At 41.7% G+C, this 25487-nt stretch overlaps 1 protein-coding gene across 2 annotated transcripts in view; it reads right to left on the bottom strand.

The window, feature by feature from the left end:
* Positions 1–24009, bottom strand: part of CA8 (carbonic anhydrase 8) — a 77298-nt gene extending 53289 nt beyond the window's left edge. Inside the window, exons 1-3 of one of the 2 annotated variants that reach the window (XM_074897708.1) lie at positions 23359–24009; positions 22787–22978; positions 18785–18909 (exon numbers count right to left, since the gene is read on the bottom strand). In XM_074897708.1, the coding sequence (XP_074753809.1) occupies positions 18785–18909; positions 22787–22978; positions 23359–23437 (396 nt within the window). In that variant the 5' untranslated portion in view covers positions 23438–24009. The remainder of the gene's footprint in view (positions 1–18784; positions 18910–22786; positions 22979–23358) is intronic. The other variant, XM_074897707.1, reaches the window with a different exon arrangement.
* Between the last annotated feature and the right edge of the window lie 1478 nt (positions 24010–25487).

Raw genomic sequence — 25487 nt, 5'->3', positions numbered from 1 at the left:
GTACTATCTTAATGTCACTTGCCTCACATACCACCCCTCAAGATGAGTCACTCAAATGTCAGGAGTAAGAGTAGGTGAAGTGATTTCAGGAAAGGTTAAACATAAAATGACTGGAGGACCACCTTAGGGACAGCAGTGAAAGGGATGCTAAAGAGTAAAATATGAGCCCTCAGCTGCCTTATTCCATAAGGTAGCAAGGCCTGTAGGAGTTAATGCATGAATACATGTCAGGAAGCAGTCACTGGATGGTGAACATGAAGTCTGTTCTGGTGAGGTGTCACAGCACAACTTGGGAAGTGGTGTTTGAGAAAAGTGCTGGAAGACAGACTAGCAGGTGGCTGAAAAGGGAGGGAGGAAGGGGAGGGAGGGAGAGGAAAGAGGAGGGTGGGAAGGAAGATAGGGGTAAGAGGGGAAAGAGAAAAGTGCTGGAAAACAGACTGACCATTGGAAAGAGAGAAAGGAGAGAGAGGGAAAGGGAGGGAGGGAAGAGGGAAGGAAGAGCAGAAAGGCAGAAGGAAGGCAGGAAGGCAGGAAGGAAGGGAGGGACAGCACTATCTACTGAGAGGTAATATGCATTTCAAACACGAGTGTTTCCAGCACTAATGCTAAAATGTAATCTCTGTGGCTGGGTCTGATAACATTGCAGAGCTTCAACATCCTAAGCACATCTGCTTTGAAGTTTATCTGCTAACAACTTTTGCACATTTCACATAGATAAAACAGCTAAAATAATATAAACTCTTAGATTTAATTCCCATTGTAAAATCGTGATCAGTGTTTTGCTCAGTCATGTGTCTAAGAAGTTAAAATGTCACCCTGTTCTCTAACATTGTTTCTATCTTCAGCAAAATTAGCTTTTAAAACATAGTGTGTCTTCTTATTTTGTGTTTTATTTCTGCATAGTAAGAGCCTCTGTGAAATGCTTATTGTCCCTTAGACAACAGAAGTTCACACGGGCATCTCAGCATTTCAGAAGACCAGTTCCTCAAGCAATCACTCTCCCTTTACTTCATCTCCCATGAGAATTCTGGGCATTACTCTTGATATTCGTCATTTCAAAAGTCAATATAAAATTTTAAGTGAACATATTCTAAATCAAATTAAATTCCAAATTATCATACAAATAATTCTATTCATGATGATCAAAGGCATCTGCTATGCTAAAACATGAAACCTTTTTCTTAAAAAAATACAATAATTCATTTCACATGATAACACTAATACAAATGTACTTGCCCACAGCTACAAAACTTCTAGACATCCAAATGTTCCCTGTTAGAACTAAACTATCTATTGTCCATGGATTTACTTTGTGTCACGTATTTTATCATCTACAAAAATCTGTTACACATTTGATTTGCTTTTAAAGGAACAAAACCACAGGATCAAATAATGAGATTTCAGTCTCCAAAGTTCATGTTGGCAGACACAGAACTGTCCCCACTCAAGATAAAAGTCAAAGCTCGCCAAGGCGAGCCTGGCGTTTGCAGCAGCTACCCACTAGAGGGGGCCCACGGAGTCCCACGAGCCTCACCAAAATCTTGACGTTAAGAAGGAAATGCGAAAGAAAAAGGTTGGGGTGACTGCAGTCGAGATAGCAATGTCCTTGGTGCGGCAGGAACAGGGCTGCATGGCACCACGACTCGGTTGGTTGGAAATGTCAAAGCAAGCTTGTCCTTTGCTGGCTGGAACAATAGCGCTGAGGGTGATCGCCAAATGTAAAGAGACCATGACTTTGACTGTGTCAACAGGCGGATCTTGGCTAAAGCTGCCATGGCATTCAGCAGTGTGTTATGCTCCTTTGGAGGTGAAGTCTAATCTGACATTCGTCTCCATTCTGACAACAGAGGGTTTTTTCTGAAGATTTGAAAGGAATATGCTGAGCCTCGGCGAGAGGAAAATGAGCAAGCGCTTCAGACTGTACCAGCAATGACCCCAGTTCATGCAGAATCTGTTGTCCCATCCTGGGCAGCAGGCTCATCCAGGCAGAGACATTCCTATGATAAGTCTATATATAAGCTAGAAAAATTACACCAAAACTTCTGTTTAATACTAAAAAACACTGAAGTCTAGAATTAGTCTGTGCAGCAGCATAAGCAACCTGACAGGAAGACATGCTGCAAATACACTTAGCTGCTGCATGAATGGAGGACCACAGTACACAGCGCCCTGCAGCTGGAACTGTTTTACAAGGAAAATACCTACTGGCCAGCACCTCTTCCCATATCTCCAGGGATCATGGGGAGAGTAAGTTAAGTATTAGCTACACATTTTAAGAGTATCTTTAGGTCTCTGCACCCCCTCTGGGCCTCATTCCTTTACAGCAGCTCAATAGCAGTCAGGATGGTCTACTAAAAAAAAATCCCAAACATAACACAAAGACAAAAAAGGGATGTACTTAAGGCTAATGTAGACACCCCTAAACTAAGTTCAGGTTTAGTAATCGATGTTACTAAAGGTACTGAAGTAGGCAGTTAGCACTTTCTGGTCCAAAGGTTTCTGTAACTTTGAGGTTTTGCTCAAAGATGTTTAAAATACATAGTAGGCTCCTTGGAGCAAGAATCATCATTTTGTACTAGATTGCTAAAGCCCAAGGTAGAATGGATTTCTGGCCTGTGTTTAAGGTGCTACTGTGTTACTTCCTTAGAGGTGGCCAAAATTACAGTGGATTAGAGATCCATTTTTAACACAGAAGGTTGTAAACTTGGTGTCATAACACTGTGGTGTCAAATAGTATCAGCAGGTTCATAAATGGATTAGACAAATTATGAGCAAGTCCAAAAACAGACACTAAGGAGAACAGGTGGAGATGCCACCTCTAGCACTCCTAGTCCTACAATGGTAGATGACTGGGGTGTACAACAAAAGGTGATCAGGCTCATGTGCTCTCCCTACATAGCAGCCCTTGCTGACACTGCTAAAGAAGCACACTGGATAGACCAATGTCCTGAGCCAGCAGTGTATTTATTATGTTCCCATGTTCTGAATCAAGGTGATATTTGGAATAGCTATTCACAGAAAAGGTTCTGTCATTATGGATTTGCAAACTGAAATTAGACAGGCAACCTAATGGAAAATAATAATTAATACCATAATATTTCTTAACAACAGGCCAATAGGCCTCACACTTTTTGCTCTAACTCTGATAAACACATGCATGCACACTGAAATAAATAAATGGGTGTCGACATGCACTTGAATAAATGGAAGTCAAATCAAATTAATTCTTCTATAGAGCAGGGAAAATGTAGCTCAGATGGGGTCTGGGTAAATACATGAAAAAGTGATTCAGAAAGGGAAATATTAGCAAGGCCTGAGTGTTTTTAGCAAAGTGTTGCTTTCAAATCACCGTTCATCCCATGTATTTGGGTGGGTTTCTGGAGCTGCTCTGCCCTTTGATTGCTCTTTTTTTATTTGTAGTATGACATCAGATGAAAACATCAGATAATCATTTAGAAAAAAAGATGGCAAAAGACTAAAAAAATGACAAAATTTGAACTCTAGAGAATACAGTCCACAAACAACATGGCCTGTAACTCTTGTTAATATTTATGGGAATCAGATGTACACATAAGAAAGACCCCAGGGCTTTTACAAATCTTGAAACTGCCAAGGTAACGCCCATGCACAGTGACAACTTCATACCCATGCATCTGTATCTTACAAGTAGCAGTAGCTTATTAATGTTCCGTATTCTGGTAACCTTCAGTTTTATATTGATTTGAGACAGCTATATAAAAAGTGCATACTCACAAGGGGTGCCAGTCTCCAATATGAACATAGCCGTTTGTTTTTTTCTTCAATAATCAGCTGCAGCATATTGGCAGCTTACCATTGTGTGGTTTTCAGAGTACAAACAAGCTACATGTGTCAGTATGGCAGGAGAGGCTCTGCTCAACTTGTTAGCTAATGTTTTGATACTCAGTAGTTATGATGGTTCCATACAACCAAAAATGAGTCAGCTATGTAGCTACTGATTATTGGTGGATGACCTCGCATGCCAGACAGTATATTTTTAGAAAATAATCAGAAAGCTGTAAGAAACTCCTTAGCACTCACAAAAATACATTTTTTTCTTGGATAAAAAAAATAATTTGGAGCCTTTTAAAATTCCAGATGTAAATGAAAGAATTGTATCTTAAAATCTGATAAACTGAAAACTCATGAAGGCAAATGATAATAAAGTGCTGATAAAGTTGATTTGTTCTGTAAAGAGCTGGAGAGACTCTCCTTCACAGGAAAGTTTAAGAAATTATTCCAGGTAGCAGAGCAAACCCCACAGAAAGGATTATTCCGTATGGAACACATGCTAAGAATCTTCCCCATTTGCACCCAGTCCCTATTCCACCAAAACCCTACTGATCCCAGCCCTACTGTTCTTGCTTAGGAAAAGCTGACACTGACATTAACAAGGGGACTGTCTCAAATCAAGACTTTCTCAAAATTCAGTAAGGACCTGAGATTCTGGCTTTAAAATCAATAAAGAAATTAAAACCCTCCACTTAAATCCTTTCCTTTCTCTACCACAGAAACACCTTTTTTATCAATACAAAAAGAAAAGGCCTGGGACGGTAGATTTTTTTACACAGATTCCCTGGGATGGCAGATTCTGGCAAGAATCAGGGTCACTGTATATGACCTAGCACATTTATCAGTTCTGCAAGCCAGTTTCAATAAAAAACAGTCACAAAAACATGTACATTTTCCCTTGTCTGGGGCACTGTCTGCTCTGTGGAAATCTGCAGGTTCCTAAGCTCACTGAGAACAAAACCAATCTTTTAAGCTCTGTTGCTGACCTTACTTTATACCCAGCTCACACATAAAAACATATAATGACAGGGTAATTTGTGTTGGAAATGGCCTCTGAAGTTCAACCTCCTCCTTCCCCCATTCACAGCAGCACCAACTTCAAAGTTAGCTACTAATTCAAAGTCAGATCAGGTTGCTTAGAGCCTTGTTGGACTAAGTTTTGCATATCTCCAGTGATAGAGATCCCACAACCTCTGTGGGTAACTTGTTCTGTGTTTGACCTCCTCCATAGTGAAGAATTTTTTCTCCTTGTACCTACCAAATCTCTCTTGTTGCAGCCTGTGTCCCTTGCCTCTCACCCTTACACACTCCCCAGGTGTCTCTGCTCAGGAGCCCAGGCACGAATTGTCCATGACTGCCAGAGTGATGCCTCTTGACTGACTCCTGAATGACGCCTCTTTCTCAGATCCTCTCAGTCATCCACCTATGTGAATGACCTCACCAAAGCTTACTCTCACCTAAGCTTACCCGACTCTTGCAATGTCAAGAAAGCTGCTACTAGCTCTGTCCCTTGCTGAGACATGCTGGTGTGCCTCTGTCACTCAAGTGCCAGATCAAATATGAGACAGGTTCATTCCTCATAGAAAATACACTATGAAATAAATTACAGCTCATCTTTTGTTACGACGTATCTGATTAATGGTAAGGGGAGAAGAAGGACTCTGCACCAACATTTTTGCACTCTCGTATAACCTTAATGTTACAAATTTTCTATAAACCTGCACAATATGGAGTAACTTGCTACCATAAAAAGGAATCCACATACTATAACTGCTTTCTTTATGACTACGTATTGCTAAACCACTGAAACCCTCATTTATTACTGGAAACCCTTTAAAACACTGTTCAATGTGCAGTGTTTCCACTGGCTAAGCCAGGCAGTTTGGAACAAGGCACCAAGTCCACACCCCACTGGAGTCAAGGGGACACATGACGACAGCAGACCTCCTGACCTCCCTGAACCAGGTCCTACAGGGGACTTATGCCTGATAAAACCACTCAGTGCTGAGGCAGCAGCAGGGAACATGAAGCACCTGCCTAGCGTAGGTGTAGGTCCTGCTTCAACCTAATTGGCAACCACAGCACATGTTGCAAGAGGTTGTGACATGGAGGATCCTCCTGCTCTACGCACAGTAGAAGAACATCATTTTTAAATAATTCCTCTTCAGATCTGCATGTTAAACTATGAGAACATTAGACTGTGATGCTATTGTCACTAGGCTTGCTTGAACCTATGCTGCTTTGCAGTTGCTCACTGTACTGTTTTCACTCTCTACCCTCTTACTCTTTACTAAGAAGCTAATTATTACAAAAGCTTCTTTCTTCAGTACATGCTGCATCATGTGTAAATTAATCTTCTGGAAAGCTTTGTTTCTTGGTCAGAACTAGGTTATACAGCTATCTCTTGTTAGCTGTGCAACTAGCAATTACAAGGTCCAGAAAAGTCTATTTAGTCTTGTAGTATTACAGAGCAAGAGGCATCTAAGGATGACAGATGTTACTGCTCTCACATCTTCCCAACTTTTATTTCAATTCATACAGGCTGTAACTCAAAAGAGTAACAGGTGAATACTGCATCATCACATCTTAATCAGAGTTGCATTTAAAACATGTTAGTCTGGAAATCTTGAGCATATTGCTTCTCATCATATTTCTGTCACTGCTGAGAAGGAGAGTTGAGCTGAAACTCTTGTTTTGATTCCACGTAAATGCCATCTCAGGGATGAATCTATAACCTTAAGGTAAATTAAAGCAGCTTTAGAGCTGCTCTGTTAAAGATTGTAGAGTTAAGAACTGTTCTCCTGGACTCACCCAAGTTTGTTAGAGATCACTATATTCCAATATGCTATTCACAACATGCCATAAAAGCTGAGGGAACAGTACAACTAGGAAACTCTGGCTACCTAACTAGGGTCAGCAAAAAGCCTTTTTCCTGGTTTGAGAGGGATGAAATGGAGCTGAGGATTTCAGTAATAATGGAAGGCAACACAGCCTAGTCATACAACAATGATGTGCAATTTCAAGAATGCAAATATTGCATAAACTTCACAGGAAGACAAAATGTGAAAAAATTGTGTCTTGCTTTTATACACCTGAACAAGAATTTATGAGTTGATACTTGACTTGGCACTGAATTGTTTCAGGAAGCAATTGAGTAAGCTGCTGGCAGTGACCATAACATACAGTAATTAAGTTCCAAATCCTCAAAAGGGGACCAAACCAAGGATATGACCAGGGCATACAGCTTCAAGAAAAGTGATTAAAAAAATAGAAAGTTAGTTATTAACAGCCTGAAGGAGAGGTTTAGGAAGTTAAAGTTAATGGAATTAATACAGAGGCTGTTTCAAATTGTCTTAGGAGAAGCAGGAGTACATGTACCTACTCCATGCCATGAAAAAAGAAACAAAAACCCCTAAAGTAACAAAGCCAGCATGGTTAAACATTAAAGTTCAGTCAAGGTAAATATGCTTCCTTTGAAAATGCCAATGCAAACAAAAGCAAATTACTAGATCATGAACTCTGGGCAAAATCAAGAAGAAGAGGAGGATGAGGAAGTTGCCAAGGGAGTTAGATTATTAATCAGTGTACTTGGTTTATGCTTGTAGACTTGAATTTTTCAATGCTTCTGTTGTGCATAGGTGCCAAAATGCCACTGAATTTTAGTAGAAATTGAATATTCTTTAAAATTTCATACATAGATCATTCTCATAAAATAATGACATAAAGAGAACTGCCTATCTTTGAAAGCAACATTAATTTCAGCACTAAGAGAGACAAGCTGAAAGCAGCGCCAAGAAATACAGATGACAACACTGTTAGCGTTAAAAACCTCCTGATTAATGTAACACAGGAGAAGGGAAAGCACAGCTTCTGCTGAACTTCTGCTTGTTACAATTTACTGAAATCGTTAAAGATATAGCAGGTCTAGTGTGTGAGTTAACCATCAGGCTCCAAGTATGTACAGAACAAGATGACATTCCCTGAACAAAGAAGTCTGTAATCTAGTATCAGAGAAATTAGGCGCAGACAAATCAAGTTGGAGCAGAGTACAAGGTATCCTGGACATACTGCTTAAACAAACAACTTTGCAGTCACAGTGTGAGATACTATATGTCTCAGGTCAAAAGGTAAATTCACAGCTAAAACATGCAGAACAAATGCTTGATTGGGACATCAGCGTAGTCCAGAACCCTTGCTGAGTGGTGCTCTCCTCTCAATGATGGAACAGTAACATGGCTGTAAATAAAATTATTTTAGTTGGATCATAAAAGGAAGGGTTGCAAAGACATCTTCTGAAATCTATTCTCTTTCCAAAGCCAGCCAAGCAACGGCAAAAGTAGCCTAGGCAATTGTGTGGCATACCCTTAGGTATGCCACTGAATATGTAAGGAATAGTGGGACTACTGAAATACACTTGTGCTAAAGAAGTACCTACACTGGTAAGCCATACTAAAAAAGAGTAATAAAAACATGACAACATCTAATATTAAACAGGAATCTGTGTTCCCTTTGAACAGTCTAATCACACGCAGTAGCCTCATGTCATATAAGACAAGAAACTACTGGTCTATTGAAGAAATGAAATTAACAGCAGGAAGTACTGATGAAAGGCTCAAAAGACTACAGCTATGAACAGTAAGCTAAAAAGAAAAGTAATGGGAACCATAACAAATCCAACTGAGTGATCTTCTTTCTGTTCTGGCAAAAGAAGCCAAAAGGTTTTAAAAAAAAAAAAAAAAAAAAAAAAAAAAAAAGACTATTAATTTTAAAATAATTTAAAAAAGGAAAAACAGATCAAATCTTGTGTCCCTCTTCTAACCAGAGATGGACTAATGCTTCAGCAAGAGTCCACTGTATACAAGGTCAGGGAACAGGAAGGGGACACAAGGAAGATGACACGAAGCCAAACACCACAGCAGTTCTCTCAGCCCTCACAAGTGGGCAAGACACAGGTATAAACTACCTTTATGGTTAATGCAACTAAAACACCAATGTCTACCTATTTTAAGTTTCTGTGAGGGACACCAATCTGCAGAAAGCTTTGCAAACCCCACCTAGACCCCTTCTGTTCATGCCTTGAAGATCAAGACACCTCCTCATTTGCCTACAGAAGCTGCTGACACATAACATGAGCTTTGCCTGTTTCTTAGGAAAATCAACTGGCAAAACATTGCAAGGGTATAGGGGAAACTGAGGATGCTGCAATTTATAATTTGTGTGTATTTACTATTTCTTCCCATTTGAAAGCACAAACATTGCTTATTTCTACTGGCATGGACAGAAGATGAAAAGAGAACAGGAATTAATCAAAAATTAACATTTTTCCAACTGTAATAAAAGTATACAGGCTAAGAAAAGGAAGGAAGGAAAAAGACAAAATACCCTTGTTTCTAGATTGCTGACTTGCGGTATCAACCTAACCAGTAAGAAAATGAAAACCTACACAGTTATTACTGTCAGATTCATAGGTCAGGCTCTTCACTGTGCCAAGTTTCTGCTCAGTGTGTGAAGCAAGGAGCACTACAGAACACGTTATTGTTCCCTGATACTAGGTCCGGCCCTGGCAAACATGTAGGCTGAGGTGCCCTGGGTCTGCCCTTACCTATGCTATCAGGAATGGGCCTTTCTTTTTCCTTCCCTTCAAATATGAAGGCCAGGAAGGAAAAAGCAAGGATTTCAGTAGAGGACTCTCCAGCCTGCTTTTACTCTGGATTCTTGCCAACCTGAGTGGGTGTATGTGTATGTCTGCATGTGCTTTTATAGCTCCACTGTTAGAAAGAGTGAAGCTTGGAAAACTGGCTCTTGATGAATAGTTGATGATATTACAGACTAGCAATGCCATCAAGAAGACAGAAAACACAAAATGCTATGGGTTAAGTATTTAATACTGGAAGTGTTATTTATATGACTAAGCATTTAATATAAGCATGTCCAATTCCACAGAGTGTTGGCTACAATCTGTTGTCTTGGATTTAAAAACAGACTGCTCATATGTAGAAGGATTTAAATCACTGATTTAATTTTCAACAATCGATTCTCTAATGAGGACAGAATAAAAAAAACTCCTTCCCTGCTAATTTACTAAGTTTTATTAAGAACTGATCTGAATCCCACAGTTCTGTGTTTCAAAGCTAAGGGTCTCTCTAAAGAGATGAGAATCTGCAGCTTGTATATTATCTTCTTAAGACATAATCCTGACAGTTCTCCAGTGAGCAGTTGCTCTTCCACACTACACTCCTCTAGGATTCAGTCAGGTTTTTTCCTGTAATGTTGGCTAAGCTTCCACTGAAATAATAAAGATGCCTTGTTACGCATCTCCAACAGTTTTCTGTTGAATTGCAAGTTTGCAGATTGCATAATGGTGTTAATACTTTTCTCCTCTCCCATAGCTCCATAAATTCCCCAAATTTTGTTAAACTTTTAACTGTTTCCCAGTCCAGTTCATTACGTGGCTTAATGCTGGCACAGCAAGAAGGCAGGAATGATCGGTGAGGCTATCTAATTGATAACTGTCCTATCTATGAATTAGGGCATCAGATAGACCTGTGGTTAAACTGCTGAACTGAGATTTACAACCTAAGTTAGATATTTTGGTACTACAGTGTCTAAAAGTCTTACTAGAATTCAAGCATCTAGGATCAGTTCTCTGTTGATTCTGAAAAAGACATCATGTGTGACCACAGCCAATTTCATCCCTTTGAACTTGTCTTCTACTGGTTCGTTGGCAATAGCAGAACTTTTCTCCCTCTCACTGACATTTTAAAGATTACACTATTTGTGCTTGTGAAGCACTCAGGCATGACAGCAAATACTTGTGGAAGCCCTCAACAGCTTTCAGCTCTCAGATGATCTGCAAGTTTCATCCTTTACCTCTTAAGAGTCATGTGTGCACCATTAGCACAAACACCACAAAGGTTTGGGTTTAGCATCAGAAAGCTATTCTCTCTCTCTTGGAGTTTTCACTCATGCACTGGGGCCAACCTAGGAACTGGACCTGACTCAAGCATGCAGCAAGGAAAACAACAAAATCAAGAATCTCCTTTCCCAGCTTCTTCCATAAGTGACAGGTCTTAGAAAAACATTTAGGCCTAGTGGTTAGGGCAAAGTGCCAAGGAAAACCAAACAGGAGAACTAAGGCACCAGGAAGCTGAAGCAAGATGCGAGCAGAGTGCCAGCAATGATCATGGCAGAAATTAGAAAATTATGTACAACTGAAGCAAACCATGTCAAGAACACACAGCCAAGAAAAATGGCAAGGAAAAGACCCGAGCAGACATCTCATTGCACTCAAACCTGGGTTTATATCCTCTTTGAAAGTCCCATCTTCTAAGTGACTACACAAGCTCTTCTCCCATAGCAGAGAGAAAACATAAGTAGCCACCTTGATAGAGTTGGGAACGGGGTTTGCAATAAGGGATGTCATGACAGCAGCCTCTATATCCATGAATACAAGCACTGTCAGCAAGACATTTGTGTAAGTAAAGTAAGTAGAAGGCAAAGATGTCATTCTGCTCAAGGAGTGGAAAAGATTCACATCTTTTTAAAGGTATAAGAGGCTATATTGTTTCCACTGCAGAGAGAGATTTCTACTAGCCATTTATTTAAGGTTACTTGCTTGCCTCCACAAGGATGCAGTGCCATCAAACCTGTTACTACAGGCTGCAACTCAACATTGCATCTTATCCCAACACAACTGCAAGAAAATTTGGTGCAAAATGTCTATTACAGACAAAGCACAAAGACTGTCTGCAACTTCTGGCAGTACTAAATCAATAAGGTCAGGTAAAACAGAACTTACCCAAGAGGGCTCCCCTCTTGAGTCACTCTTTTTCTTCTCATTCTCATTTCCTTCACCCAACTTCTCTCCACCTGCAACATTTCTCCTTAGAAGAGTTCTTCCTATTCTGGTAGGTCATTTGCAGTTTGGACCATTTATTTCTTAAAAGAATACTGACTTTCTCCATCCTGGTAGAAGTTATAAATCACAGGCTATTGCAACTGCCACCTAAAAGAATTTTAGGTGTATATGAGCCACAAAGCTTCTCCACACACAACTGGCTGTAAATAAGATAACTCTTAAAAGAGAGACAAAAATATAAAGAAGCTTCAGTATAGACTGTTAATGCCACTCGTCTTTGACCTGGTGTCTGGAAGCTTGTACATCTTCCATAATCTAATAAATAAATTGCAGATTTTGCAGAGAAGGTAAATCACATTTGCTACCTCTGAAGATGTGCATTGTTCTTCCACAGAGATTAACTGAGCATTTCTCAGGCAATAGTCAAGCTACAAGCGTGTTTGTGCTAGCACGTCAGCCCATTTTTGCACCTGCTTTCACAAATCTGTAATACAAAGCACATAAATGCATTTCCTAAGAAATTCAAACTATATGTGACTGAGCAAAACAAGGGCCAATCGGAGCTCATATTGACAAATAACCTAGAAACAAAGAGTACTTCAGAGACTACATGTGCCTATTTAGGTCAAATTAACCCTCAACCACAATAAAAATATAATACTGAAAGACCTTAGCAACTAGCAATCTCAAGAGTCATAAGCTGCTCACGTGTGCTTTTACAATGACTGTAATTTTGTTTTTATCTTGTTGCTGTATTTCTGTTTTCCAGTATACTGGGAAGGGACGAAGACCTCCCAGCTTTGTACCACTACAAACAAACCAAACAGAAGTCACATCAATTAGGGGACCACAGAGTGTACGGTACATAGGAAAATGCAGAAAAATACTTAAACACCTGCACATATGGGGCTAGGACCCCACATAATACAATTCACCAACAACCCTGGAATTGCTGCTAGGACCAATTTTGCCCATGAAGCGCTGTGTAAAGCTAAGTATTATTGTTATGTTCATAGATGGCATCTACATCATGTGTAAAAAATTGTTTATGCGTAAATCATTGTCAATTTGGAAAACAAAACTGAAAACATCTGCTTAGATATTAACTTGATTTTCCTGTGTTTTTCTACAATTCTGTCCTCAAAAATTAGATAATGTCCAATGGACATATCTATTTAAACTATTATTAATCTGTTATACATAACCTGCCAAGGATACAGGGATTACATGAATGTCATCATTTTCATATAAGACACACTGTTTTAATCATGGCTCACAGTATTCATCTGCAATGACCCAAAAATTTAGAAAATCATCCAAGCCTTTTAGTAACAAGTTAATTTTCTACCAGAAAATCTGGATAATTCCTGAGCAGAGTTCCAGACCTCAGCATGAAGCTATGTAAACCCTTTGGGAATCTGTTCTTTTTGCCTCCTCTTAAATTCACGACTGCCTAAGCAAGATATTTGTCATTGATAGGTCTTATGCTGCCAAAGCGAGCAGAATGTATTAATTTTTTTTACACAAGCAGGTAATCAATGCAGTCAGATAAGGAAACAGGATTTACTCCTTGGTTTTAAATTTTTTATTCTAGGGTTTATGACTGGGATCATAGTCCCATTAAAGCTACTGGCAAAAATCCACAGATATCAGAAATAAGCTCACATATTAGAAACTACTGTCATTACGGATTAAATCCTGTTTGCCATTCACACCTACTCAGTCTCTCTGCAGTTCTTAAGTCTCTGCGTAAAGAAGGAGAAACACGCTTGCATGCACACTATCTCCCAGGCCTTCTATTACAATTACAAATACTCTTTTATTTTTGTAACCCAATAAGCTAATAAGAAACTGATTAAAACAGGCAGCAAGATTAAATAACGTTGGTAAAGATTATTAAAAAGTTGGCAAAGAATAAATTTCCATGTTGAAAGCATGACACCTCCTCTCAAGAAAAGCCAGAAAGCGGATGCACAGTGTGCAGGTATCTGATTTCAGAGCTGGGCACAGAGAAATCCCCACACCAAAGACTGTAAAGACTTGAGTAGGTAAGTGTAATGTTGACAGCCTAACCTGAAGCCCTAAAGCTGTAAGCCTGTTTAATGAGGTCCTTAGGCAGGTACCATTTCACATGAACAAAGGAAAACTTAATGGTTTAAATAGATCAAGGGTAGGATGTTTTTTGCATTAACTTCACTGCAGTAGGTATTTCAGTAAGTCTGAAATAGTCTACAGAATGAATTAGTCTGCTCTATTACTACACAACAGAAAGGAACATCTTTTTTTCCCTGTACAGAACTGATTCTGGTCCCTCAGGCAACTGGATTTTCTTCTGTTCCACTCAAAAACTGTAGGACAGACAATAATACAGCTTTTAATCTTCCTGCACACCTTGGCAACACTTCTTAAATTATTTTCTGCCAATCCTCTTCTACTGAGAACTTTCACATGGTTCATGGCTAATATAATCCTACATTTTAAAGAGGATGGATTACAGAGAATTATCCTCCTGTATATTAAAAGCGGTGAAAGGAACCTTTTTATTTTCTCAGATACAGTTTCAGAGCAGCGGCCTGGAAACAACTGTCCCCTTATAGTCAGATTGTTCCTTTGGTCACACCACCGCTTGAGTAACTAGCACTTAGGGATAAGGTGTAGTTGAGAACTGTCAGTGTTAGGTTAATGGTTGGACTAGATGATCTTCAAGGTCTTTTCTAACCTTGATGATTCTGTCATTCTGTAACTAAGAGACACATTGAAGGCATAATTTTCCCTGTTTTCCTTCTTTTCAGAAGCAGTGAAAACTTTTTTTTTTTTCCATAAAACAGCATTCATACCATCATATGGTTCACTTTCTACTGCTGTCTTTCCTGTCTTTTTTGACTGTAAATTGATTCAGCCTGGCACTACAGTATGCTGTGTTTATATAGATATTGGGTACGATAGACTCCATTTCTAGCTGCCCCTATCTTAACTTTGTTAACAACAAAAATAAATAGCAATAATTTGCTATTCCTGTTCCCTTCTACCTCCCTGTTAAACATCAATGATAAGGGAGAAAATCAGAGTTTCACTAGATCTTCATTTGTTCTTCTTCCTTCTCCAACCCATACTCTTGTCATGAATGAGAGGAATAAAGATGTCAAATAGTTCCTCTCTTTCTCACACCTAAATCAGGCTCAGGTAAGTCACATATATAGGTGTGGATTTTACTGCTCTGTGGAAATGTGTACTGTAAAGCGCAAACTAATCTTTGGTACCCTGTTCCATTTGCTGGCAAGAAACAGCCTCTCAGTGTTCAGAACATGACTACATACTTAGCACAAGTGGTGGCCAAAGTTACTTTGGCCAAAAGACAAAGCAACACCGTTTACGTGCAGTAGCAGTACTTGGTGAGAAAGATTTCTGGAGAAAGCTGCACAAATGTCTCTTTCCAATTTCTGGCCAAAAGACAAGAACAGCCTTCATGCTCTTGTTTTAATGGAACAGAGAGCAGAGTATTGTACTGATATGCACAGCCATCTGGTTTTCCTTTGTTTAAAAAGACATGTTACAGTATTCACCTTTGACAACTATTTATTGTTTTGTCCTGCCTTCCTGACTGATTGCAAACACAGATGTTTTGGTGAAAATGGTAACACTGGCGTATTACTGTCAATATTCTTGTTTCTTCAGTCAAGGAAGGATCGAAAAAACACCTTTGCTGAACTTCACATAATAATAAAAATAACAACGAACTCAGCCTCCAAGCCACATGAACAAAGCTTTTCAATAGTGTGAATTATTTCAAGAAGCTGCTCCAGCTGTTCCATAAGCTTAGTAGTCTAACTCATTCACCATGAACCTATATATCCTAACCACATGCAAAGGCCCCAGCTGTCTAGTAAGAAATAATAGATTTTTGCACTAAGAGACATGGGATATTACCCAGCCAATTCAGGATATTGCCCAATATCCTGTATTAAAGGTATCAAAGGTGAAGAGACTAAGGAAGTAACTGAAGAGTGCTCTTCCAAACTTTGAAAAATAACACTCTTTTTTTAGAGTCATCCTTTACGATGATCATTACACTGATCATCTGAAGCTGTTCCACAACTATTTGGTCCAATGTAATAAAACAAAGCCTTACAGTCTTCACTCCTAAAAAATTAGACTGCTGCTCCAGTCAAAAAACAGTCTTAAATAGTTATCTCAGATAGATCTCTTCAACCTCGAAGTTTGTTTCTGTAGAACTGCTCAGGTTTTGTAACAGTGCAATGGAATATATAATCTGGGCCTAGTTTGTTGTGTTGTTAATGTACCCCCTTAAACCAAGCACTTATGTTTCCACACTACCGCTCGTCCCTTTGACCTGTCTTCCTCCCACAAAGAGAGGAGAATTTAAAATCCTTACCATTTGCTTTGTAAATCATTTCTAGTTTCTTAGGAAAATATCCTACTAGATTTGCTCCACTGGCAGAAGATCAAAACTTATACACTTGGTGCTCAACACATTTCTAGGCATGCATTTGTGCAGAAACAACTGCCAGCTTGTTTTGTATTAGTACAGGATGAAAGCATAAACTACACCAGACTGCTTGTATATAACCAAAATAGGCACCCATTGCCATTTTTGTTCAGTAACTAACAAACCCAGTGAAAATCAAGCCCAGTATGCATTCAGAATATGGTGATTTCCAACAACTGGGTAAACCAATGCTAATGTTAAAAGGTAAGAAAATAGTATTTCCTGGTCTCTTGATAAAAAAAGAAAAATAATTCGATGGGGCCATCCCTGGACTGGAAATAGAAAATCTTCCACTGTGGAGTCTCAGGTGTACTAATTCATAAACATTTATAGTCATCACAAGCACCTGTTCTATTATTGCTCAAGTATAATATTTGATTTAGACAATTTGAGATGGAGTTAATATAACAGCTCTTTGTGCATATAGCAGAAGGAAATACAGCTCATCTGTCAAACAAACTGCCCTGCACTTTCTTGCAACATGGGGCAGAAGATGATGAACTGGCTCAGCCAATACACCTGTGTGCAACTGACCTTGGATACCACAAGCTATGCTGTCATTTTCTGCCAGAATAATTAATCTGCATCAGGATCTGTTTGCAAAATCAAACATTCACACTGTATTTAAAGTGTATTATGAGTTATTTTTTGTCTGCTATAGAATTTTTGTATCAGTAATTATTTCTTGGAGATCAGGGTCTTCCTGAAAGCTGCTCAGATGCAAGAGACAGCATAACGCCAGCTTGCTCACCTCCAGGTGATGTTCTTCAACTGTGCCAGAATTCTGTTTGTGCAGCTGCTGTGCTGCTTTTCAAGTAGGTGAAGAATGAAATCCCTTCATCACTAAGTTTGTTGTTTTGTATCTCTGGGTAAAGTATATTTTTCTCTGGACTGATTTGGAATTGAGAATTCTGGGGTTTCTGAAGATTGACTGTTGCCACATACCACCAAGGCTGTTTGCAAAGTGATCCTAATTAAAGGAGATCCTGATAGATTCCCCAGTGCAGTTCTTGACATAATTCACGTCAATATTTCTTGATCACCACATGCTGGATCAGCCCTAAGGAAAAACACTAAGCAGAGCTGTTTGATAAGGAACAAGCTACTTCCTTCCTCAGAGGAACACTGCAGTAACCTGAAGGTCTTACTGCCCATATAAATCATGTTATATTATGCCAGGTAACCAGGATGCAGAGGTGATTCCTCTGCATTCCCTTTGCTTGATGAGTCTTCCCAATTCAAGTAATTCTCCTGCCAGGCACTGCCTGAAATCAACCTCCAAAGAGGATCTAATGTAGCTAGCTATGGCACTTAGGGACATGGCTCAGTGGTGGACTTGGTAGTGTTATGTTTACAGTTGGGCTCGATGACCTTAAAGGTCTTTTCTGAACTAAACGATTCTATGATTTTATGATCTGCCTCAACTCAACTTTCAAAGCCCTTATGTGTGACTTTATATATTTTTTTTGTATATGTTTTTTGATGAATCAGTGCAAATAGCAAACAGCAGAGACCAAAATCTGACCCACAACTCTTAAAGAAATTACCTGAACAACCCTAAGAATTAGACTGATGGTGTAAGTCCACCAGGTTTTTACACTTAGCTCTGCAGTAGTTGCTCTAATGCATTTTATATCCTTTTCCATAAAGCAGTTCTGTTCCAGTAGTCTGGCACTCATGAATGTAATGCTACAATAACAAATTTGCTATCACTGAACAACAGGGAGAAAAAGGAAACAGAGTTTCAGGCTCATAAGGGATTATGGTAGATAAGTAAAGCAAAAATAACTCAACTCTGAAAAAGTCTTGAATTTTTTTAACTAAAATAGTGCACAACAGATGAAATAAGAGATGGAAAGCTGAAGTCACCGAACATCGGGGTTGGTATCTGTTAAAACTAGTCTTGCAGTCCAGAGTTTAAAGGAATACTCCAAGCCACTCCTTGACAAAGTGTAAGCACTGGGACAGTGGGAAGTGAAATAATATGATGAATGGCTGCTGGAGGGCAGGAGAAATATGTCCCATTTTGGGTTGCCTAGGAGCCAAAACTGACACCCCATGAATAGCTGACTGATTTTTTTCAATCTGTGTTATCACTTTCCTTGCGTTTCATCATTTTGCAATTCACTGAGATATTACAGAACATGCCCAAGAATATCACATAGTCTTCAATTTTCAGGTATCTAAAGCTATTTCATGAGCAAATTGCTCTACACTTACTCCAAATTTACCTGTTGTTCACCACTGAAATATTTCCAGTGGCTAGTTCTCCCCATCTATAGCTGTTAATCAAGGTGACATAGAAAGTGTCGAAACGACAGATCCTGTTAGAACACTAACATTATTAAGGCAGAAGTTAATAGTTCTGCAAGTTAACTTTATGACCAATTAATCACACAATGTGATGAGTGCTGGAGGCATTCTATTCTAGATGCATATCCTAATTTACCTGCAGTAAAGCACACCTCAACAACATAACTTTGTGGTTGAAATATAAAGCAATAAAATGCTGAGTTAAAAGAAACTCTCCTTGAATTACGAGGAATTCAGGCTATGAAATCAAATCTTTTGCATTCAGCAGGTGTTATGCAATGCAGTGTCACTCTTACCTCCATGGGAAAGGCCTTAAAATTAACTGTGTGTTCAGAACCACGCTGGTTTTCTCTCCCCCAGTGAAATCGAACATCATGTAGTTCAAACTCGTGTCCTCGAGGTAATGGCCCCCCTATTAACACTGGGAAAGGAGACAAATGGTAAAGAACCTGGCTTTCAAAGCAGACAAGCCACTGAATATATCCTCCAAACAGAGTAAGGAGATTGTTGCAAGCTTCTTTATTATCAGTGGTACTAGAGAGGAGAAGAGTAAAGTTGATGAACTTGACATCTTTACTTTTGAAGTACCACTCAGGTACAGAATGTGAAGTCAGGCAGTTACAAACAACAATGAAACTGCTGTCATGCTGCACTCTTTGTTTTATGAGGCAGAACAGCCGGTCATAACACAAAATAAAAGCATTGTACCCTTACCAGTCGGAAGAGTGAATATATTTATTGCTCTTATCAAGACAGTAGCTATGTGCTCTAAACAGATGGTGAGGGTTCTGAATTGAACTGGTGACTACCTCCAACTTGTCCGAATGCTTAATCTCCATCACCTATATTTGCTATGAGTCACAGAAACTGATAGAAAACTTTTGATTGCCAATATTTCACCAGGTAAAGGTGTTCGATCATACACCACCTGTCAGGCTTCTGAGATACAGAATGCCTCCATATCCAAATATAATCAAACCTACACACAGGAGAAACAACATACCTCATTTACTTAAAAACAGCTTGTAGGCAGCCATGGCTTGGTTTTTCACTGCCGTTTTTTCAACATCCAGAATTTCTTAAAAGCATCTGTCCACAATTGCAACACGCACACACACACAAATTTACATAGTAGCCTGATGCTTTTGCATTAATAGAGACTTACACCATAAGTAGTAAAAGCAAGCAATTGTACCTTCTGAGTCCAAATCTACTTTGAAATTAATCAGTGGAAACATTTTGCTCAGGGATTTCTGAGTCTGCTTCAGATCAAATATTACTCCAAAGCTGTAGGTAACTTCCCACTGAAAACATTGAACACTGGCTTCTAGGCAGGGCTGGATTTCACTTAAGAGCATTCAGTCTTCCCAAGAATCCATTAAATTCTCACTTACTTTTCATAGATTTGAATGAATCTTTTACAATCTCTGAAGTTCCATAATATAAAGTTATTTTGACAGACAAACTAAATGTCCTTAGTTTGGAACACAGGACATAGTGTAATACTAAAATGATTTAGCAACTTAATCATATTGTAACTGTACAAACACAAAAACAAAAGTACAGAACTATAAAAAACCTGAAAGAAAACTAATCAGTTATGGTTTTCATAAGTAGTTACATTGCAGAAAAAGGCAAAATATTCAAATTAATCCTCCTTTAATATTTATTCATATCTAAGCTAGCCCTAACTAGGGTTTCTAAAATGAAATGTCCTAAATTTAGTTATAGATTCAGGTTTTCTTCTTAAACTTGCCTTATCTATATTCTATCTACACCTGTACCCCACAGGGAAAATCTACAAATCTGGTGGACACTGGGGGAAACAACCAATTGAAGTGTTTAGGGAAATCTACTCAAATAAACCCATGATACTCAATTAGTACTATTTCTTAGGAAAATGAAGCATTTTATCTCTTTTAAAATATTGTGCCTGGAGAAAGTGGAACTAGAACAAATGTTCTCTACATGATGTAGTTCTGGGTCTCCAGGAGCTTCAAAGAGTTTATTTCTGAGGCTTAAATTATAACACTGATCCCATGATAAAAGTATTTCAATGCAAGAAGCACGTTTATCTTTCCTTTGCCTTTTATCAAATCTTGATCCTTGTCAATGCATGAAACATGTTTAACTTTGCTTTGCCTTTCAGCAACTTTTGATCCTCATTAGAATATTATTCTGAAACCACCATCCACTGTGCAATCCACTGCTGGCTTAAGAGAAGTCTCTCTGTTAGCAGGATATCCTTTAAAGCATTTTTCAATATACAATTCCATTACACAGTTGGTCATGCTTCTTCCACCTAACACATAACACATGTACAATGATCAAACTGGAAGCAGCCTGTGAAAATGTTTGCAATTAAATAATGAGAAGGATTTAGGAATTCCAGATGGACTGCATGTCCTGAATTAAAGGATAAAATCAATCACCAGTAATGACAAATTGATTTTTAATATGTCTCTTAATCAGTTTACTTTTTTTCACAAAGAAGTTTTTCTTTGACTGTTAATATTACAGCAGACGAGGATCTCTTCCACATTAATTGAACAGCTTCAAAAGCATTTAGTGCTCAACAGTTCCCATTAAAATAATCTGGCTAAATGGATTTGTCATCAGAGATCCCCTGTGAGGAAAAGAAGCTGCAGGAGTTTCCGCAATCCCTGAAAACTGGCCAGAACACTAGGTCATACTCAGCTTGTTAACTCTTTTCTCCTCTTGGTGGGGATAACAGATGTTTTCTTCCCCCTCCCAAATATGGAAAAATTATCCCATTTATAAATTAAGAATGGGAAATGATGTCACATGAAATCTAAGGGAAAGCTGAAACTAAAGTTAAGATTTCCTAGATCATAATTCCAGGCCTCAGGCATAAACTTGTTCTATTTCACATTTGCTTATATTTCAAGACTCGTCAGTCTGGCATCACACTGCCTTCAAGTTTTAAAAGAAGCCTTTCCTTCTCTTAAGTCTGCAATGGTTTTTTGCACATGCATTTAGGTGTGTTGGTTCCATCTTAATTATTGCTACGAAGTAACAAAGTGCCCTTGGGAAAGGTAGGGTTGAAGGACTTGCATTCTGGCCTGCAAGCGATGATATCGGTCCAGTCACACTCACATCCTCCACAGGAGAATTCAAGAACCTTCCTCATCCTGCAGAGAGAACTTTACTCCTTGGGAAATGAGCTCTGCTTCTAATGCAGGCAGTAAAACTGGCTGGAAGTACAAAATTTCTATTCTATTGCAAATCTGAAAAATTCTGTGGAAAGAAAGGTTCTGTGTTGCAATAATACAGGGAATTTATCATGGAAAGGAAATTATAAAGGAAAGCATCATTATTAAAATAACAAACCTTTCCTTCTTAAAAATTTCAGTGTCAAACTGAACTGACTCCCTCACTCTCAGCACAGCTGTAGCTACTAGGACTACTGGGATCTCAGAAGGAAACAAAAGTTGGAATGCCTCATGGTTTGACAATGTTCAGCTGTTTAAATGCCCCCAAAAGCTGTTACTAGCTAAGATTGGTTAGAACAACATGAATGCTCTTCCAAACACATGGGAAGAACTACCACAGTGCTGGAAAGCACGGTGGACTTTTCTTTCCCTATTTTCTTGACAGTTGTCTCCTTCATTCAAAATAGTTTACCCAGATGAAAGGTCTGCATGAGATACTGCAATTTCACTTAAGTTGGAATTGTTTCTTTTATTATTTGCTGGGGGGGCTGATTCTTGTTTGACAAATGACACGAAAAAATTATTTCAAGAAATGAGGACTGCTTTGCTACGTGCTCTTCATCACTATTGTAAGCATGTGTAACTGGAGTTTCTCTCTTAAACTGCCCAATTCTGTAGTTAGTATTCAGAACCCACCTCAAAATAAGGAAAAAAGCTCTTTTAACTTACATGGTCTTTGGATCAAGGATATATTTTGCCAGCTGTACAAAATAGTTTGGCATCACACTGTCTAAGCAATAGGCTGGACTGCTCCTGAACGCAGACAGCAGTCAGTGCCGGTGAACTGGATGACACCACCACAAGAGGAAACTGTGGACCTGCTGTGAAGCAATCTGATTGACCACCCACTTTGGCGTTGACACTTGCAGCTCCCATTGCAAAGTTTGCTCCTTATTCCCACCGGAGTCAACAGCAACACTCTCACCGGCGGCAGTCGCTGCCGAGCGAGCACAACCGCTCGCTGCCGGGAGCAGCTGCTGTGCCTACGCTCCGGGATACGCGTGCAGCGAGTCCCAGGGCAACGCAAGCTTTAGGGGGGAAAGCAAGGGCCGTGTTTCAGCATACCTGATTTGGACTTCAGGGCAATCTGAATTGAATGCCCGTCGTTGATCACTTCACAGTCACGACACACTACGTAGTTTGGCGACAAACGCACTTCCAGGAGAGACGGGTCGTATTTAGCTTCTCTCGAGTTCAAGTTAATAGGCGACTGGTACTCGCCGTTAGCATCGGGGAAAATCAGCCCCCACTCCACTCCTGAGACACAGGGGAGAGCCGTCAGGGGGACACCCCGCACCCGGCGCTGGGCCGCGGCTTCCCGGGCCACCCAGACCCTCCCCCGGCGCTCACCGGCCGCCCGGCCGCCGCCCCCGGCCGCGGAAGCGGGGGGCTGCAGCTCCGCGGCGCCTCGGCCCGCCGGCCCCGGCCACCGCTGCCGGGCAGCCCCGCGACGGCCGCCACCGACCGGCCACCCGCTGCGGGCCGGCGCCTCCCGGCTCCCCGCGGCTCGGGGCGGCCGGGGGGCGATTTTCCCTCCGCTCCGCCACTGAAATCCTCCCACCGCCACCCCCTCCTCCTCCTCCTCCTCGGGCCGCGGCGAAAGTTTCCCCCCGCCGGAGCCGCCGCCCGCTCCTCACCTTCCTCGTAGCCCCACTCCGGAGCCTCCTCCCGGCGCGGGAAGGGCTCGGCGCCCTCGATCAGGCTCCTGTCAGCCATGGGCGGGCGCCCGGCGAGCGGCCCCGGCTCCCCTCGGCCGGGCGGGCGGCGGGAGCGGGTGTGTGAGTGTGAGGGGATGAGTGAGCGGCTGCAAGTGCGTGTGAGCGGGCGTGTGAGTGTGAGGGTGCGTGTGAGCGGGTGTGTGAGGGTGCGAGTGAGCGGGTGTGTGAGGGTGCGTGTGAGCGGGTGTGTGAGGGTGCGAGTGAGCGGGTGTGTGAGGGTGTGAGTGAGCGGGTGTGAGGGGGCGAGGCGGGCTAGCGCCGCTCCCCGCCGTGTCTCGGCCCTCCCTCCGCCCTCCCGCCCCCGCCGGCGGGTGTCGTCCTGTGGCGGGGCAGGGGCCCCGGGCGCGGCACGGCCGCCGGGCGGGCCCGGGAGCCGGTGGCTGTCCCGGCGAGGGGGAGCGGGGCGGGCGGCTGAGCGGGGAGGCGGCAGCCGGCGGCCCAGCCTGGTGTCCCCCGCGTCCTCCCTCGCGCCGTCCGCGCCTTCCCCCGCAGGCCGCTCCCTCGCCTGGGCGCGCGGGTGTCCCCGCAGCTCCCTCTGCCCCCCGAGCCGGGCACGGGCGGTCTCTGCGCCCGGGGACACCGCGGAGAGCAGCTTCCACAAGGGCAAGGGCAAAGCCCTGCCCCTGCGGAGGAACACCCCAGGCACCGCTCCGGCCTGGGGCCGCCGGGACGGGAAGCAGCTTGGCCGAGAATGGGGCCCAGGTGGGCACCCGGCTGGACATGAGCCAGCCATGTGCTGCGAGGAAAGTGAATGGTGCTTTGGGCTCCTCTAGGCAAAGCAATGCCAGCAAGCTGAGGGAGGTGATCCTGCCCCTCAGGGCTGGTGAGGCCACGCCAGGGGTGCTGGGTCCCGCTCTGGGCTCCCCAGTACACGAGAGGCATGGACATACGGGAGAGAGGCCAACGAAGGGTCACAAAGATCTTTAAGAGGCTGGAGCATCTCTCCTCTGAGGAAAGGCTGAGAGGTGGGACTGTGCAGCCTGAGAAGAGCAGGCTCAGGGGGATCTCATCAGTGTGTACAAATAACTGAAGGGAAGATGCAGAGAAGACAGCCAGGCTCTCCTCTGTGGTGCCCAGTGCCAGGACCAGAATCAATGGGCACAAACTGAAACACGAGAGGTTCCCTCTGAACATTGGGAAACACTTTTTACTGTAAAAGTGACTAAGCCCTGGCACAGGTTGCCCAGGGAGGTTGTGGAGTCTTCATTCCTGGAGATACTCATCTGAACATGGTCTTGGGGAACTTGTTGTGGGTGGCCCTGCTTGAGCAGGGGATTTGGACAAGGTCACCACCAGAAGTCCCTTCCAATCTCAGCCATTCTGTGGTTCTTCCACACCCTACAGCACTGTGCCCCTCCTATGAGGGATGGAGGCCCTCAGTAAGGATAAGGGAGCCACTGAATAAGCAAGGGAGCCCAGCTCTGTCCCTTCCATTCTTAAGGAGGGCTGAGGCCTCCTTACTCTTTCCAGTGACCCCTTCATTTAGGCCACATCCAGGAGTGTGGCTTCAATTCCTCCTGCAAAATATACAGAATGTAGGGTTTGAGGAAAGTCTAAAGTCTCTCCACCATACAAAGATGTCTCAATTCAAGGGTACAAAAAGACTCCTCCTTCTGTCAAGAGCCATGTATGGACCTGGAGGGCATTCATTCTGTTGATAGAAAAAAGGACAGAAGGAACCTCTCTATTAGAGATCTCCCCTAGGCAGTGGCCCCAACACTTGCATCAGTGATAGCAAGGGGAATGGGAACCCAGCACTGAGTCTGCAATCTTTGACACCAACCAGCAAAGATAACAGAGGCGGTCAAATAGAGTTGCTGTCATGATCAGTGGAAGTGCCCTCTGCTTACCATCCTTGGCCAATTAAAGACAGTGACCAGACCTCCCTGCATTCTGGTGTTTCAACAGGATAACAGCCTGATCCTGTGCTATTGATCCACAAGGTTTGATCTAGGTGTGGATCGCACGGTGCTTCAAGTGTTCCCCAACTCAGCAGTAGTACCTGTGGTTCCTGTGCAGGGCTGACATGGGTGCAGGAATTATCATCA

Source organism: Athene noctua, chromosome 2 (genome assembly GCF_965140245.1).
Source record: "Athene noctua chromosome 2, bAthNoc1.hap1.1, whole genome shotgun sequence".
NCBI classification, from domain to species: Eukaryota; Metazoa; Chordata; class Aves; order Strigiformes; family Strigidae; genus Athene; species Athene noctua.
The sequence above is the reverse complement of the archived record's forward strand: the minus strand, read 5'-3'. Positions and strand labels throughout refer to the sequence as shown.